A 20,077-nucleotide genomic window follows, 5' to 3' on the forward strand; every position below is an offset into this window, starting at 1 on the left:
TGATTACTTCTTTACAGGGCTAGATAGAATAGTTTTAGAATGTGGCTGCAAGTAGATTTAGAGTTAGTTAGGTTTTGGATGAACGTTACCTGGACTTCTGGGCAATATCTGATAATCTTTCATTTTTAAAATGCAGGTTATTTTAACATTCACATTCATACCACCATATCACTTGTGTGTTCTATAACTGCAAAGAGGAGAAGGTCAAGGCCATCATTACAGAGAAGCTGCTACACATGGATAAGAGCATAGTTGTCTGTCTTTTTTTTTCACAAGAAAATAGTTGTCTGTCTTTACTCTTTAAAATATAGAGCATATGCAGCGGGTAAAATAATTTTCCCGCGTATAAGACGACCCCCTAATTTTCCAGGAAAAATTTTGGTTTGGGGGATATACTCGCCGTATAAGACTACCCCCTTCCTACTAGTCTTTGTGGAAGCTGAGGGTTAGCCAGAACAACCGCTGACAGAAACATGCCATTACATGCCCCCACTGTGCCATTACATGCCCCCACTGTGCCATTACTTGCCCCCACAGTGCCATCACATTACATGCCCCCACTGTGCCATCACATTACTTGCCCACACAGTGCCATTACTTTCCCCCACAGTGCCATCACTTGCCCCCACTTTCCCCCCCACTGTGCCATCACTCACGGTTTGCAGGCCGGTGACAGTCTCCGTCTGCTGCAAGCGTCCATGATTTCAAAGCCGCGCCGTCTTCTCAGCGTGTCCTGTGATTGGCGGAACACAAATGTTCCCAGTAGCGCCTCTGTTCTGTGTTCCGCCAATCACGGATGCCTTCTTATCTCGTCCGAGGATGAGAAGGCATCCGTGATAGGCGGAACACAGAACAGAGGCGCTGCTGGGAAGATTTGTGTTCGCCTATCACAGGACACGCTGAGAAGACGGCGCGGCTTTGAAATCATGAACGATCGCAGCTGCACGGAGACCGTACCCGGCGTATAAGACGACCCCCGACTTTGGATGCATTTTTTTGCATCCAAAAAGTCGTCTTATACGCCGGAAAATACAGTATTTCTAAAGGTGCTATTGACATGTAACAACCCATGCAATCTACTGTATACATACAAATAAACCAAAACAAATAAGTTCAGAAATTAAAGAGGAGGTCCGCCGTTTTATTTTTTTTTTAAATACTGCAGCTGCTGACTTTTAAAAAAAGGACACTTACCTGTCCAGTGCGCCCGCGATGTCGGCACCTGAAGCCGATCTACCGATTGGCTCTCGGATGCTGCCGCCGCCATCTTCGGTAACGGAATCATGAAGTGGAGCCTTGTGCCTTCACTTTCTGGTTTCCTACTGCGCATGCGCGAGTTGCACTGCATGATCTAAATGGTCCCTGCTGTTTTCTGGGACCTGTGTGTTTCCCAGAAGGCAGTGGGGCGGGGGGCAACGGACGTGGCGTAGATAGCCGCAGATAATGCGGCTATCTATGCCATCTGCTCCCCCCTCCCCTCTAAAAGGTACCAAATTAGACACCGGATGGGGGGAGGAATCTGGACAGCGGAGGTCCCATTTTTGTGTGGAACTCCGCTTTAAGACCCCTTTCACACTGAGCAGCCCATAGCGGCAGCGATAAAACGCAGCTTTTATTACCGCCGATGCTATGGGCGGATAGGTGACGCATTTCGGCCGCTAGTGGGGAGCATTTAACCCCCCGCTAGCGGCTGAGAAAGGGATAAAACCGCCCGCAAAAGCTGAAGCATCGCATTGCGGGCAGGATAGCAGCGCTGTCCCACTGATTTCAATGGGCAGCAACGGTGAAGGAGCGGAATACACACCACTCCTTCACAGCTCCAAAGATGTGGCTAGCTGGATTTTTTTACCGTCCAACTAGCGCAACGCTCCAGTGTGAAAGCCCTCAGGCTTTCACACTGGAGACAATGGAGCAGCTTTTTAAGGGCGGATTGCAGGCGCTATTTTTAACGCTATAGGGCCTGCAATACACCCTCAGTGTGAAAGGGGTCGAAGTTATATGTAATAAAATGGAGCGAAACAAGCTTAAATCATGATGTTCCCTCCACAGTTGGGATGATGTTTTGATTTTGGTAAGCTGTTTCGTTGAGGTCTTGGAGCCTTTAGTTGTTACTCGTGGGTTATTCCTTACCTTGTTAAAGGGGTTGTATGGGTTCAGTATTTTTTTTTTTAAAACAAACATGTTATACTTACCTCCACTGTGCAGTTTGTTTTGCACATAGTGGCCCCGATCGGCCTCTTCTGGGGTCCCACGGCGGCTCCACCCCGCAAGAGCTAACCCCCTTTGTAAAGCGTTCTCCCAAGGGGTTTACCTTGCAAATGCGCTCCCGTGTGATACACTCGGCGGCCATAGCCGCCAAGTGTATGACTCGGCCCCGCCCCGCTGCATCATTGATTTGATTGACAGCAGGGAGCCAATGGCTGCGCTATCAATCTTACCAACGAACAGCTAATTAGCCATTTTGAAAAGCAACACATGAACGAGCCCACCGGGGGGGCGGACAGTACAAGGTGTTTTTTTCACCTTAATGCATGGCCCCCCTGGTAATTTGAATATATATATCTTTTGTGGCCCCCCCAGGGCCATGTATTTATCAGCGCTGCCTCGGAGGAGACAGGGAGGGGGCGGGACCAGCGCCATCAGATTACATACTGGAGAATCTCCTGTTTACACTGCGGCCTCTGTAATAGGAAGTCCCGTCTCCTGGGCTGCCATTGAACGACTGTTCTGTCTATCATAGGAGGCAGGACATTGTATTAAAGAGGCCGCCGCATAAACAAGAGATTCTCCTGTATGTAATCTGTTGGCGCTGGTCCCGTCCCCTCCCTGTCTCCTCTGAGGCTGCAGATGGGCATTAATCAGGCTTCACTGATGGCAATGGTGAGGCTACATTCATGACAACGGTAAGGCTGCATTGATTGCAATGGTAAGGCTGCATTCATGGCAATGGTGAGGCTGCATTCATGGCAATGGTGAGGCTGTAGGACTGACGTCATCGATCGAGTCTCCCTATAAAAGGGATGACTCGATCGATGCAGCCGCCACAGTGAAGCACGGGGAAGCCGTGTTTACATACGGCTCTCCCCATTCTTCAGCTCCGGGGAGCGATCGCGACGGAGCGGCTATAAACGAATAGCCGCGCCGTCGTCCCGGATCGCTCCCCGCGGGAATCCGACCGCCGCATGTAACGGGGGGGGGGGGGTCCCGATCGGACCCCCCACCCGCTAGAAGGCAAGGACGTACCTGTACGCCCATCTGCCTGTCTGTGCCATTCTGTGGACGTACATATTCATGCGACGGTCGGGAAGTGGTTAAGCCGAATTTACTATGACAAGAGACAGCACGGCCTGTGGGAGACATGTCACTTCGGAGAATCACAGCTGGCCATACATGTGGGAATTACGATAAGGCAATCAAATTTTTGATTTCATCGATTGTCAAAAATCCCAAGGACATGAAACATAAAATAGTTGCCTTGATCGACTGCAGGGTAATAGGATCGATATTGCCCCAGGGTAAAAATCTGATTGCTTTTGGTGAAATTGCTGCAGTTTTCCCTGTTTTGATTGCGTTTGAAAGTGATCTGTATTGAAGATGTCAATTTATTCTTTTTTTTCTACAGGCCTCTGGAGATTGAGGCTTAGTTTCTGATGATTACTTGCAATCATGTTTGGAATTCCTGGCGCGACAGAATTATATACAAACATACAATTATTATACAAGATTTATATAGCGCCAACTGTTTACGCAGCACTTTACAATGTAGAGGGGGGACGGTACAATTACAATACAGAATGAATAGGAGGGTCCTGCTCGTGGTGCTTACAATCTAAAAAGGGAGGGGGAGGTGGTACAAAAGGTAATAGCTGTGGTGAATGATATGATGGAGGTGCAAACACACACACACAAAAAAAAAAAAAAACACTGTTCTGACTCCGAGAACCTCCAATATGGTAGTAGATCACTGGTAACGCCACTTCGGGTGCTCAGGTTCAGAAGACCTCCCACTCCTCACAACACTTGAACACAAACCTATACAGTAAAACCTTGGTTTGAGAGCGTTTTGCGAGATGAGCAAAATGTTTTAATACATTTTGCCTTGATATACAAGCGATGTCTTGATATAAGAGTAGCGTCATGTCACAGCGGAGTAGAGAAGAGAAGAGAGGAGCCTCCAAGTGTAGCAATATGGTTACATTTAATGAAGGTACAACCGTTAAACATGCACTAACGCACAGAAAAATACAGCATTAAACGGCACATAACACACCGAAATATACAACGTTAAACGTGCAGTAACACACTGAAATATACTGCGTTAAACATGCAGTAATGCACAGAAATATACTGCGTTAAGCGTGCAGTAACGCACAAAAATGGACCCCTGATATTTCACCAAAGCTCCCTAATGGGGCTCCTAAAATAAAATAAATATATAATAAAAATAGAAAACTACTGACACTGTCCACTGACCTACTGACACCAATCTCTGCCCTACTGACACCGTCCACCGCTCTGCTGACACCATCAGTATACTGTATATACACATGCAAATATGTTTGAGCTTTGGGGTGCACACCCTAATGCAATAGGCTGCGCACACTTATGGGTACAACATTTAGCAACTTAGAGGTGCCTCTCTTCTCTTTTATACCCTGTAAAAAAAATGATTTGATATACCAGTGCTTTGGATTACAAGCATGTTTCTGGAACGAATTACGCTCACAAACCAAGGTTTTACTGTAGATAGAAATAGACTGGGCGATAAAATCCCTCTCAGGGTTTTCACCCGACAGCTGCAAAAATATAATATATAATATATATATATCATTGTTTTTAATTATAGAATATGTGTCTATGAAATTGCTAAATATTTGCCCCCCCCCCCCCCCCATGTATGTTATGTTTGTTTACCACCATATATATCTTTATATTTGTGTGACAAATTTCCATTCTTAGAGAGACTCTTTGCAGCGGTGGTTCTCATTTACTGCTAATTATACCAATTAACGAATGGGAGTGGTCACAGTCACTTTGTTTTATACATATATCGGTGTTGTTCATGTTGGCAACTATGCTGTGAACAAGGCTACTCGCCAAAACATGACGGCAGTTACCTCGAAACTTGATTTTATCTTAATTGTATGCTCTAACGAGCAGGGACCTCTGAGCCCTCTGTATTGAATTGTATTGCAACTGTACCATCTTCCCTGATGTTGTAAAGCACTGCGCGAACTGTTGGCGCTATATGAATCCTGTATAATAATAATAAAGGATATGAATGGAATTCCGAGTGCCGGTTCTTCGAATTTATCTTAATTCGAGCTGATGGAGTTGACTTGAATACAGTTCTTAGGTGGAGTCGAGGTAGGCTTTCCTGAATAAGGCCCCTTTCACACTGGGGCGGGAGCCGCGGTGGCGGTATAACGCCGCTAAAAATAGCGGCGTTATACCGCCAGGATTGCCACGGGAATCGGCCGCTAGCGGTGCAGTATTGACCCCCGCTAGCGGCCAATAAAGGGTTTATACCGCCGGCAATGTGCCTCTATAGAGGCGCACTGTGGGCGGTATTGCCGCGGTTTCCCATTGTTTTCAATGGGAAGGAGCGGTATACATGCCGCGCCTCTCACCGCTCCAAAGATGCTGCTGACAGACAGATTTGTATGTATATATATATATATATATATATATATATATATATATATATATATATATACACATACATACATACATACATACCTCTATGGGGGGATAGATATATATATATATAAGTTTTGAGTAAAATCATACCAGACAAACCACAGGTAGTCTTTCGGGGGACACAACCCCTTAGAAATAAACTGGCACCTAATGTCCTCGACCCACCAGAAATCCAATCCATGTTTTTGTCTGGTCTTGTGGGTTTTTTCAAATGTGGCCGTTGTAACACTTGTGCAGTGAATAAGGATATCCCCAAGAGGACCACAAATTTTTGCTCCAGTCGTACGTCTATCAGTTACCCCATTGATACGTTTATCACATGCTCAACGATGGGGGTTATATACCTTCTCCAATGCCCCTGTGGGCTTCAGTATGTGGGGAGGACCAAGCGGGCCCTACACATTAGTGTTGCTCACGAATATTCGCATTGCGAATATTCGACTCGAATATAGCATATTCGAGAAATCGCGCTATATTTCGAATTTCGCAATGAATATTCGCAATTCCGAATATTCGCATTTTTTCAATTTGATTTTTAAAACAGATCACATCCTATCGACGTCTAAAAGCATTGCTGGTATGATTAGAGACCCTGGGCCGAGTAGCTAAGCTGAGGCGATCCTTTTATGTTGCCAAATTGAAAAAAAAAAAATTGCGATTTTTCGCTATTGCGAATGCGAAAATGATTGCGAATTTTCGATAACTGTGGTAGGAGAACTCTGATTGTCTCTGATGCAAAAGGGGGGGGCTTTGTGTATGTTTCTGTTATGAATATTTGTATGTTTGATATTATTTTTTTTTGTAAGAAGGAAAAAATTGCGCATACCTTAAAAAAGGGGAGAATACAGCAGCAACTCAAAAATGTTATACAACATAATTTAATACAAGACAGAAAATGGAGTCGCTCTACAAGAATAAAAAATATGTCTAGTGACAAGACATGTGGGCAAATTATAAAATAAGCAAGCGCAAATAACTTGTGAAATACACAGTGAAACAAATATATAAAGAAATATAGTCCCAATAATAGAAAAATAATCTTTCATAAAAATGTCTTTGATATGTGAAGTGAAAAAAAGTCCAAAGCATGCAGCATGAACGTGTTCAATCTTCAAGGTGTTTGATTGACAAACGGCTGTGACAGATGGATAGAGTAAAGAATCACCACCAATGCAAAACACTTTTTATTTTCTATTGTAAAATATCACGAATATTCTGAGCCAATCAGAGTGCTCCTTCTGCATTTGCCGAATATTCGCAATTATTTTGTATTGTAAAATATCAAGAATATTCTGAGCCAATCAGAGTGCTCCTTCTGCATTTGCCGAATATTCGCAATTATTTTGTATTGTAAAATATCAAGAATATTCTGAGCCAATCAGAGTGCTCCTTCCGCATTTGCCGAATATTCGCAATTATTTTGTATTGTAAAATATCAAGAATATTCTGAGCCAATCAGAGTGCTCCTTCCGCATTTGCCGAATATTCGCAATTATTTTGTATTGTAAAATATCACGAATATTCTGAGCCAATCAGAGCGCTCCTCCAGCATTTCTCGAAATTGCGCAATAAATATCGCATTCGCATGTTGCGATATTTCGATAAAATATCACGAATATTCTGAGCCAATCAGAGTGCTCCTACCGCAGTTATCAAAAAAATCGCAATTATTTTCGCATTCGCAATAGCGAAAAATCGCAATCATTTAATTTCGATAAAATAGCACGAATATTCGAATTTAGCGAATATATCTTGAATATTCGAATATATATTCGAGATATATCGCGAAATCGAATATGGCATATTCTGCTCAACACTACTACACATACGTCTTAATGAACATGTGACAAACATTTTGAGCGGTTTTCCGAATCACTCGGTTTCAAAACATTACCTGGTGACACATAACAAAAATCCTGCAGGTACAACATTTATAGGGATTGATAAGTTCCGGGCCCATTGGAGAGGTAATGACCTAGTCAGGAGCATTTCAAGATCTGAAATGATGTGGATCCATACGCTGAGAAGCTTTGAACCCCATGGACTCAACATTGAAGTTGATGTCAACTGTTTTATAGAAAATTCTTGAAATTAGTTTTTTCCTCCATACCCTTTGCTTATAGTTCACACCTGTCCAATATTATTATTATTACCTTTGTACTTTGATTGTAGACACTTAATGCTCTTTATATCAAGAATTTGTCACCAAGTTCGTCTATATAAGAATTTTTTTGGGGGCACCGAGTTTTTGTTATAAATACTAGGTTACACTCTGAATCTCCATTGAGAATAATGTCACCTTATTGAGAAGTAACTTATTGCACATTTTTTTTATATTATGTTTTATTTTATTTTATTTTATTCCATATATATATATATTTTTTTCACATTTGGCCATTTTTCTGGCACAATGGGCTACTTTTCAGAGTATGGTTTATTTTCCAGTTCTGACACGTGTCAATTTGTATATATGTAGTTTCACTATGTGTTTCTTACTGTTAGATTGATTTATGACAGTCTGACCACACTTACTCTCTAATGTGTTTTAGTCACTGCTATGTTGAATTTTAGCACGATCTATTCTGTACATTATGTCTATTATAGTATGTTTAATATATTATCTATATTGCCTGGTTATTCATCATAACTCTGCACAGTGTTGACGTTGTGACTTGATGTCTGCAAGCCTGCTGCAGTCTGTAGATTTTTTGTCCTTTCAAATTGGGTTGCTAAGCCCGCTGTATGGATGCCCGGATGGTGTTCTTATATTAGTTTACATCCCATACTGTTTGTCCAATCATCTTGGACCAGGCCTTGTAACATTCCCATTTTGCAAATTCCACAATTTGGTAGATGTTTTTAATCTTTGTGATGTCCGCGTTTACAGCGCATTCATTATCAGCTTTTGTCCTGGGGCAACATCCGCCTTACCATCTGAGCTTTGGTTCTGCCCATTTGGGTTCCCTTACTTAAGATGGCGGGCTTGCACTCATTAAGATCATGTATCTGATACGCCCCATGAAACGCATGTATTTAACGCGGTGACGCGGCACGCATCCTCATTCCCGTGACCAAGTCTATCCGAAGACGAAACGTTGGGAGGTTGGCGTGCTGACGTCACCGCGTACCGAGGACGTGCCTCGTTTGTTTGCCGGCTACAATTTATCCTTGCTGTTTTTACACATTTTAACTGTAAGTGCTCTACATTTTTTTACCGATTAAACCTTGATGGTATTTCACTATGAGAGTTTGCATATTTTTCATGGTTCCTGGTTACCTGACCTCTGGATTGAAAGGACTTGCCTGACAAACGTCTCCTTGCTGTAGATCGTTACACACTGACATGCAATATTGATCCTTTGAGAGTCGCCTAGCTCTGGTAAGGGTCAGTGTGTCTGTTTGGTGGTGGGACCCCAGCCTTACTGCACAGTGTTTGTCAACATTAGCCACCGGGAGTTAGTCTGTGTTTGCCTATCATTCGTTTTTGCACTATTTTCTCTTCTTTTTCTTTTTTTCACTGGGCTGAGTCCACGGAAGTAGGAACTCCTGCACCGCTCCATATAGGATCCATTTGTGGCTACATTATGGATGGCTCTTTTTGATCCTTGGGGATCTATACTTCTGGTAAGGGTCAAGCCTGAATTTTTTCACTTCGATATTGTCCCAACTTTAACCACAGAATTGGATTTACCTTCTAGTTTTTGGACTATTATTGGGAATTCTTTCAACCAAGTTTCTCTACTGATTTGTATATGTACACATATTGAGACTTCTTTTTTATTTTTATTTCATATGTTCACTCATTTATAATTTTTAGCGCAACTCCCATCTTCTAACATCTGACTTTTATGCTGTATAACATTTTGAGTTTGCTGCTCTTTTTAGGGTTTCTTTTGGTATGCGCATTTTTTCACTTCTTACACATATATATATATATATATATATATATATATATATATATATATATATATATATATATAGTTTTAATTCCCCCTCCCCCATAGAGTGTTTATAATCTCTTTTTAGTGTGAAAATAATTTGAGTAGGTTTTGTTAATGTGAAGCGGTGACCTCTCTGCAATAAGAAATCTCAGCAGTAAATACAAGTAATAAACAAATCTAACAGCTCTAATTAGTATAAACGAGTCAAAACACATCCTCATTGATTGCATTATTCTTCTAATTAACAGACAGCAAATTAAAAAAAAGAAAAAAGGCCATCAACTCAGTTTTTAATAAATAAAATATTGTATCTTTATTTAACAAGCTATTCACATTTGCAGGTTGAAAAACATTATGGTACCAGTAACAGAGCAGAACAAAAAAAGTGCCAACACTGCATGTCGGGCCACTGAACCTCATCAGCCAATGGCATGTGTGCTTTCATTATCTCTTATAGGAAACAAAACACCCGACTGTTGATTGGTTGTTTTTGACAAATTGATGGCTGCTACTCTAGCCAGTGGGGACACACACTGCCCTGAGGTTTCAGTAAAGCGTGGGCAGTCCTGTCAGACACTCAGTGTGGCTGTCAATTTATCACAAGGCATCTGAACACTACGTTTGGTAGAAACTGAATGCAGGGAGAAAATCTAAAGCCTCGTACACACGATCGGACTTCCATCTAACTTTTCCGTGTATTTTGATCCAAACAGCGTTGGCCGTGAACTTGTTCTGCATACACACGGCACAATATTTTCAGCCAACACTCACCAAACTACGTGGTTTTTCAGCTCTTTACCGCCACACTTTGGGCAACTTCTGCTATTGTCTGATGTTTAGCATTGGTTTTGAGCATGCGTGTTTGTACTTTGGATTTTAGTTGGACGGACTTGCGTACACACGATCGGATAAACTGACGTAACAGATTTATTACCCAACAGTTGGTGAGCATGAACAGCCAACTTTTGTTGCAATTAATTGTCTGATGGAACATACACACGGTCAGATTTTCTGACATGACACGTCCATCAGACAATTATGGCTATAAAATTGCATCATGTGTATGGGCCTTAACGCTCAGTAAATGGTTGGCCCCAAAGGAAGTAAAGGCTTTAGCCATGTCCTTCTGGTAATTCTGTATAAAAGAACAACCATTGCACACAATGCAGTGCTGTACAGTGGCGAGTCCTCCTGTTACAGTAGCAAAGCAGTAGAAATTGGCTCGCTACAGCTAAGGGAATCTAACCCTCAATGTGAAAGTCATGCTACAACTAGCAAAGCACATAGGCCTGGTTCACATGGGCTTCAGCTTGTAGCAGTGTGAGCAGAAAGCTTCGAGAAAGAATTTGCAGAGCTTTCAGCAAGCTTTATTGAAGCTTTTAAAAGTACCGTTCAACTCCAGTTTGTATATGTTAAACACAGATCCTAATGGGAATACTGATTGCCACTTAAAACAAGCTTCTAGCAATCTTCAACAGGCTTTCAAGAGTGCTGAACCTGCTAGCAGCTTGTTTAAAGTGGCAATCAGTAATCCCATTAGGCTGGGTTCACACACACACATGCAAATTGGATGCAGATTTCTCTGCATACAATTTGTATGACATGCGAGTGTGGCCAGCTCTCAATGGAGACGGTTTACACATGTCCGGGGGGGTCGCGGTCCGGATTGAAAAAGGGTCCTGTGTGCGTTTGGGTCCGGTTCAGGTGCGAATTCAGGCAAAAATTCAGACCCGATTTGCACCTGAATCGGTGAACAGGCACGAACCCGTGGCCGAATATATGCGAACCTGTCCTTAGGATCTGTGTTCAACATATACAAACTGGAGTTCAATGGCACATTAAAAGCTTAAAGGGTTAGTAAAGGTTCGTTTTTTTATTAACAAACATGTCATACTTGACTCCACTGTGCAGTTAGTTTTGCACAGAGTGGCCCCGATCCTCGTCTTCTCTGGTCCCTCGGCTCCTTCCCGCAAGAGCTAACCCCCTTCTGGGAAGCACTCTCCCAAGACGGTTAAAGGGGTGGTTCCCCCTAAAACAAATTTCTAACAATACATTTGGAAGACTGCTTACACTGCGGGTAGGCTGGCTTTTTTTTTCGTACATACCTCGATATCGCCGTTCCATCCCTCGACTTCCGGGTATGAGTCTTGTGGCGGTGGGCGTTCCTAGTTGATTGACGTTCCTCCGACCGACGCATACTTGACGTCACGATTTTCCGAAAGAAGCCGAAAGTCGCTGCGCAGGCGCCGTATAGAGCCGACTCTATACGGCGCCTGCGCAATGACGTTCGGCTTCTGTCGGAAAGTCGTGACGCGCAGTATGCGCCGGTCGGAGGAACGTCAATCAACTAGGTCCAGCAAGACTCATACCCGGAGGCCGAGGGATGAAACGGCGATATGCGATATGATCGAGGTATGTACGAAAAAAAAAAAAAAGCCAGCCTACCCGCAGTGTAAGCAGTCTTCCGAATGTATTGTTAGAAATTTGTTTTAGGGGGAACCACCCCTTTAACTTGCGGGTGCACTCCTGTGTAATACTGTGGCGGCCATAGCCTCCAAGTGTATCACTCAGCCCTGCCCCCGGCACATCGATTTGATTGACAGCAGCGGGAGCCAATGGCTGCACTGCTATCAATCATCCAATGAAGAGCCGAGAGGACCGGGCCGAGAAGCTAGGGGGCTTGTAATCATCGGATGTTTTTTCACCTTAATGCATAGGATGTATTACGGTGAAGAACGGGAAGCTTTACAACCCCTTTAAGCTTGCTGAAGGCTCTGCAAATGCTTTGTCAAAGCTTACACAAGCTGAAGCCCGTGTGAAACAGGCCATAGCCTGCCAATCGTGGAGTTTTGCTGCTAAGCGTTCTCTTATTTGGAATTATTTTTATTAAAAGAAAAGAAAAAATCTTAAGGGGACAGACAGACTCAATGGATCACTCGGTCTTCTCTTGTGGTTACTCTTCTAGGTTCCATGACACTTGTCTAACATCTTGCATGCAGCTCCTGTCTTTTTCATAGAAAAAGTGTCTACAATATGCCTCTGGGTGGCGATACGCCCTGAATACAGGCAAGTGTGAGAATACCCAGCTGTACCCAAAATCCATATCAAACAATATGTTTGACTGTACAGAGGCTACTTTGCATCCTAAAACAAAAAAAAGGAAATAAATAAGAAACATTGGTTAAAACATCTTCCAGCATGGTGTTAAATGTCTGCATTAGGGCTGTCACCATGTAATTGGCACCCACACAACGCTGATTTGGCCAGTACAGTACACTGCTGCCCACACCAAGCAGAATTATATTATCACCGGTTAAAGTTTGGAGAGTTTCTATAGATCTGGCTGCAGCATGGCTTCTTTGTTCCTGTAGAGCAGGGGTGGCAAACCGGCAGCCCTCCAGCTGTTGAGGAACTACAAGTCCCATTAGACATTGCAAGGCTGGCATTTACAAGCAGGATGCCCAAATAGGCATGATGGGACTTGTAGTTCTGAAAGAGCTGGGGGGCTGCTAGTTTGACATCCCGGCTGTAGAGTGCACCCGTCTGTGTGTTATCACTGCTGCACCCAGAAGCAGACAGGCAGCAGTTTAGGCTCAGAAACCCTGTGGAAGGTCCGAAAACCCATTTTCCAGAAACAACAGAAGTCCCCGCCTAGGACTTTAATGCTGAAGTTTAGTTAAATATAAATCAGCACCAGGTACTTACATTGAATTGGAAGTGTCCCTTGTGCTGATGGCTGCTTTGTCTGTTGAAACCTTTCATTCCTTGCCCACTGACCCCCTCCCCTGGGATACTGCTCAGAAGCTGTGATATTCTGTCGCTGCAGGGGTTAATATAAGCCATCATCAAAAGACAAGACTAACCCCCCCCCACCCCAACAACCACTTTCTCCATTAAAAAAAGCTGCACTATCACTTCCTGTAATGAAAATCACTATGAATGGAGGACATGCAGATGAATAAAAGGTCTGCCTCCTCCAATCATAAAGCCCTTTCAATTGCTGAAAGTACGACTGTTATGAATGTAACGGGGGGCTGGAAAGGGTGCACAAGTGCCCCGTGACAGGCCCAGGGGCTCGTTATGAACACCCAGCACCACATCACAGCAGTGGTGTATTGGGGGGGGGGGTGGAGGAAGAGTCATAGAATGAGAGACTTTAATGAACAGAGCAGCCATCAGCACAGGGGATACTTTCAATTTAAAAAATAAATAAAAATCACTAAACTTAAGTTTTAAATATCTCTCTAAATGAGACAGCCAGGAAACTAGTATTTTCAGTGAGGTTAATGCCAGCCTGCATATTGTTCCCTATACATATTTCTTTTAACTTGGCTATTGGCCCTTTGTGCGAATTTCCCTCTCATGGCCAGACACAGGTTAAAGCTGGCACTATACAATTTTCTTGTTCAATTCTCTTTATCTATGAAGTGCAAGGGGCCTGTCTGATTCCATACACATTGACAGTGTTTATATTTGACCTAATTTTATATGGTTTTGGTAAACCTAAAGGGAAATTGCACAAGACAATTGTATAATGTATGGCCAGCCTTAGAGCCGGTTCACACTGGGGCGACTCGTCAGGCGACTCAGCCGCCTGACAAGTCGCGTCCCATTGTAGTCAATAGAACCGTTCTAATAGGAGCGACGCAAGTCGCTCCGACTTAGAAAAAGGTTCTTGTACGACTTTGGGGGCGACTTGCATTGACTTCTATACAGAAGTCATTTTGCAAGTCGCTTCTGAAGTCGTCTTTGGGTCGCCTGGCCGAGTCGCCCCCGAAGTCGTGCCGCCCCAGTGTGAACCGGCTCTTAGGCTGTGCCCCGATTTAGAATATACATTATACTTTCTATCCATAAACTTTTAACTGCAGAAAAGAAGGAAGAGTAGCTGGTGGGGTGTAACAGATCCATGAGAGATAAGGACACTTTCCCCTGGCCTTCACCATCATCGAGAACGGTTGGAAATTAAAAGTCAGTAATGCAAGTCAATACAACAACAAGTCCCACATTTGGTAAACACTTCACCGATTTTCATACATTCCTCGTGTTATTCAACCTCTATCCTGACTGCCATATATCTCCCCATAGTATTCGACCCTTTATCCTGGCTCTCATTTATATCCATGGTATTGGACCTCTATCCTAACTCTCAAATCTTCCATGTTATTAGACCTCTGTTCTGGCTTTCAGATCTCCTCTCGTTATTAGACCTTTTTTCTGGATCTCATCCACCAATGTCATTACACCCTTATCTTAGCTGACATATAGCCACCTAGGTTTTCAGATCTCTATCCTGGCTCTTATATATCTACCTTGCTAATAACTACTTGCCGACCAGCCGCTGTCGTTTTACGACGGCAGGTCGGCTCCCCTGCGCGAGAGCCCATAGCTCTACGTCAGCTCTCTCGCAGGCCACTAGGGGCGTGCACGCCCCCCGCTCCCGTGCCCGGCGGGCGCGATCGCTCGTTACAGAGCGGGGACCGGGAGCTGTGTGTGTAAACACACAGCTCCCGGTCCTGTCAGGGGGGGGAATGCTGATCTTCTGTTCATACAATGTATAAACAGAAGATCAGTGATTTCCCCTAGTGAGGCCACCCCCCCCCCCTACAGTTAGAACACACCCAGGGAACATACTTAACCCCTTCCCCGCTCCCCAGTGTTAAGCCCTTCACTGCCAGTGGCATTTTTATAGTAATCCAATGCATTTTTATAGCACTGATCGCTATAAAAATGCCAATGGTTCCAAAAATGTGTCAAAAGTGTCCGCCATAATGTCGCAGTACCGAAAAAAAAAAAAATCGCTGATCGCCGCCATTACTAGTAAAAAAAAAATATTAATAAAAATGCCATAAAAATACCCTCTATTTTGTAAACGCTATAACTTTTGCGCAAACCGATCAATAAACACTTATTGCGATTTTTTTTACGAAAAATATGTAGAAGAATACGTATCGGCCTAAACTGAGGGGAAAAAAAGTTTTTTTTATATATTTTTGGGGGATATTTATTACAGCAAAAATTAAAAAATATAATTTTTTTTCAAAATTGTCGCTCTATTTTTGTTTATAGCGCAAAAACTAAAAACCGCAGAGGTGATCAAATACCACCAAAAGAAAGCTCTATTTGTGGGGAAAAAAGGACTGCAATTTTGTTTGGGAGCCACGTCGCACGACCGCGCAATTGTCAGTTAAAGCGATACAGTGCCGAATCGCAAAAAGTGCTCTGGTCTTTGGGCAGCAATATGGTCTGGGGGTTAAGTGGTTAAAGGTGATGACATGGAAGAATATATGAGAGCCAGAATAGAGATCTAATAACATGGAGGATATACGAGAGCCAGGAGAGAGGTCTAATATGGCTCTTGTATCTCAACCATCTTACTAGACCTCTATCCTGACTCTCCTATCCCCTTTGTTATTAAAGGTCTCATGACATTGGAGAATATACGAAAGCCAGAATAGAGGTCTAATAACTTGGAGGATATACAAGAGCCAGGAGAGAGGTCTAATAATATGGTGAATATATGTCAGCCATATTAGACCTCTATTCTGGCTCTTGTATATCCTCCAAGTTATTAGACCTCTATTCTGGAGCTCATATATTCCTCCATGTTATTAGCACTCTACTCTGCCTTTCATACGTTCTCCCTGGCATTATACTTCTATCCTGACTCTCATTTTTCCCCACATTATTAGACCTTTATCCTAGAACTCTTATATCCCCCCCTCTAGGTTTTCATACCTCTATCCTGGCTCTCAAATATGCCCTTGTGTTATTAGACGTCTATCCTGGCTCTCATATATACCCATGGTATTAGACCACAATCCCGACTCTCATATCCTCCTTGCTATTAGAGCTCTGTTCTGGCGCCCATATATTCCACCATGTTGTTAGACATCTATCCTGGCTCTCATATACCCTCCATTATATCAGACCTTTATCCTGGCTCTCATATAATCCCCATATTATCGGACCTTTATCCTGGCTCTCATATAATCCCCATGTTATCAGACCTTTATCCTGGCTCTCATATATCCTCCATGTTATTAGACCTTTATCCTGGCTCTCGTATATTCCACCATGTTATCAGACCTTTACCCTGGCTCTCATATATCCTCCATGTTATCAGACCTTTATCCTGGCTCTCATATATTCCCCACGTTATCAGACCTTTATCCTGGCTCTCATATATCCTCCATGTTATCAGACCTTTATCCTGGCTCTCATATATCCTCCATTTTATTAGACCTTTATCCTGGCTCTCGTATATTCCACCATGTTATCAGACCTTTACCCTGGCTCTCATATATCCTCCATGTTATCAGACCTTTATCCTGGCTCTCATATATTCCCCACGTTATCAGACCTTTATCCTGGCTCTCATATATCCTCCATGTTATCAGACCTTTATCCTGGCTCTCATATATCCTCCATTTTATTAGACCTTTATCCTGGCTCTCGTATATTCCACCATGTTATCAGACCTTTACCCTGGCTCTCATATATCCTCCATTTTATTAGACCTTTATCCTGGCTCTCATATATTTCCCATGTTATCAGACCTTTATCCTGGCTCTCATACATCGCCCATGTTATTAGACCTTTATCCTGGCTCTCATATATCCTCCATTTTATCAGACCTTTATCCTGGCTCTCATACATCACCCATGTTATCAGACCTTTATCCTGGCTCTCATACATCGCCCATGTTATTAGACCTTTATCCTAGCTCTCATATATCTTCCATGTTGTCAGACCTTTATCCTGGCTCTCATATATCTTCCATTTAATTAGACCTTTATCCTGGCTCTCATATATGCCCCATGTTATCAGACCTTTATCCTGGCTCTCGTATATCCCCCATGTTATTAGACGATCACGGCTCTCGTATATCCCCCATGTTATTAGACGATCATGGCTCTCGTATATCAACCATGTTGTGAGACCTGTTTCCACCAAAAATGACATCACACATCACCTGACTGAAGATCCCTTGGATAAGGTAAAGGGATTAGAGGACAGAGGTAATAAAACAGTTCTGCGCTGTCAAAGCATAGCTTGCCATACCCCTTCAGAAGCTTACAAAGCATAGCTTGCCATACCCCTTCAGAAGCTTACAAAGTGCAAACAAAAATATGATAATATACAGTAGTCTCTATATCATACAAAGGCAAAGTTGATATAAAAAATAGAGGTAGTGCCTTTAAACCAAAGCGGAAGAGGTGGTGTAAAAAAAAGGACAGTATGCCGTTGTGCATAAATCATCCCAGATTCCATCGTGGCAGCGGCAGGGTTAAGTCTACAGGAAGTGGCGAGGTGGGCAAATTACACTTCTTCTGCAGACGCCGGTCTACATTCTGCAAAAAGCACAGCGTTGGCTCTCTTCTGACAGAGACGTCCTTGAACTACTTTCCCTAGCATCAGGTGGTTTGCACGCCGCATATTCTATTTAATGACAGATGGATCCGCGCAGCGAGTGGAACAAAGCAGCAATCGCAGGTTTAACAAGGCACAACATCCGCTTTGTATCCCAAACACCATCGTGTGTCACTGCATGACAGTCTCATTTGCCTGGCTCTTAGGGGTGAGCTGATCCAGTAAATTTATGAGCACGCTCAGTCTCTCGGACAGTGTGGAAGTCTTGCTGGCTGAAGCCCGCAGCAGGTTGGAATAGACTTGCTTGTAGGTTTTCAGAGAGCTTTCTTCTTCTGTGCTGTTACTGGAGGAGAGAAATCAGCCAAGCTCAGACACTAAGTACAACATAATCTCTGTCAACCCAGACATTACCCGTGTTTTATCTGCACACTTACTGCAGGAAAATACCACGCTCTCACATTCTGACTGTAAACGCTGGAGATAAAGACTTGCATTTTCAAATTTCACAAAGCAAGACAATTAACATGCACCTGTCGCCTGGCAAATTTTTTTTTATATATATATATATATATATATATATATATATATATATATATATATATATATATATATATATATATATATATATATATATATATAAATAAATAAATAAATAAATAAATAAATAAATAAATAAAAGAGCTGCTTTAAAAAAAAATAGGATGGGTACCGTCCTTGCTTTTCAACTTGTTTTTTTTATTAAATAGCCAAAATGTAAAAAAGGTATTTCGGAAGGGTGATTTTGCATTAACGTGATCGTTACAAAATTAAAGTTCCAATAAAATAAAAGAGAGAGTAAAAGTCAATACCCATAAATGCCAGGGTAATGCAGAGAAATCACCCCCTGGCGTCTCCTCAGAAAGGGACACTCTCCATCCTCTGCTCTGCTCAGGGCCGTGGATAAGAGGGTACCAACTGTTCCCCCTTATACTGGGCATAGGCAGCAGGGTAAATCATATCTGGGAAGGAAGGGTGAAAGCTGGCTTCTTCTCCCTCCAAACCGGCTTTCAGCTGCTACAGAGAGACATTTTTTTTTGTATTAACCACTTCCCTACATGCCCATTGTCAAATGACATCCACAGATGGGATCTCCCATCCTGGGTGGATGTCATATGACGACCTGGGATTCCCGGCCGTCTAGGGGGTGCGGGCGTGCCAGCGGCATCGCTTGGGACCCGGTGCACGTTCCCAGCGGTCACGTTGTCCACCATGCACCTGCAAATGCCCGCAATCACAGCAGGACCGTGGATCTGTGTGCGTAAACACACAGATCCGCGTCCTGCCAGAGGCGAGGAGACCGATGTGTGTTCCCAGTACAGCGGCACACAGATCGGTATCCTCCCCTTGTGAGTCCCCTCCCCCTACAGTTAGAATCACTCCCTAGGGAACATATTTAACCCCTTCAGCGGCCCCTAGTGTTAACCCCTTCCCTGCCAGTCACATTTACACAGTAAGCAATGCATATTTATAGCACTAATCGCTGTATAAATGTGAATGGTCCCAAAAATGTGTCAAAAGTGTCCGATGCAATGTCACAATAAAAATCGCAGATCGCCGCCATTAGTAGTAAAAAAAAATAAAGAAAAAAATCTATCCCCTATTTTGTATACGCTATAACTTTTGCGCAAACTAATCAATATACGCCTATTGTGATTTTTGTTCCCAAAAAATGTAGAAGAATACATATCGGCCTAAACTGCGGAAATTTTTTTTTTATAGATTTTTGGGGGATATTTATTATAGTAAAAAAATAAAGATTTTTTTTTCAAAATTGTTGGTCTATTTTTGATTATAGCGCAAGAAATTAAAACCGCAGAGGTGATCAAATACCACCAAAAGAAAGCTCTATTTGTGGGGGGGGGGGGGAAGGACGCCAATTTTGTTTGGGAGCCACGTCGCACAACCATGCAATTGTCCGTTAAAGCGACGCAGTGCCGAATAGCAAAAAGTGCTCTGGTAAGGAAGGGGGTAAATTCTTCCGGGGTTGAAGTGGACTTTTGGAAATGTTAATCTTTGCTGGCGTTCCA

General features: G+C 43.0%; 1 protein-coding gene across 1 annotated transcript in view; it reads right to left on the reverse strand.

The window, feature by feature from the left end:
- Positions 1-16,632: 16,632 nt before the first annotated feature.
- EDRF1 (erythroid differentiation regulatory factor 1) overlaps positions 16,633-20,077 on the reverse strand; it is a 103,324-nt gene continuing 99,879 nt past the window's right edge. Inside the window, exon 24 of the mRNA XM_040361442.1 lies at positions 16,633-18,354. Within this exon, the coding sequence (XP_040217376.1) occupies positions 18,183-18,354 (172 nt within the window). The 3' untranslated portion in view covers positions 16,633-18,182. The remainder of the gene's footprint in view (positions 18,355-20,077) is intronic.

Source organism: Rana temporaria, chromosome 8 (assembly GCF_905171775.1).
Source record: "Rana temporaria chromosome 8, aRanTem1.1, whole genome shotgun sequence".
Taxonomy (NCBI): Eukaryota; Metazoa; Chordata; class Amphibia; order Anura; family Ranidae; genus Rana; species Rana temporaria.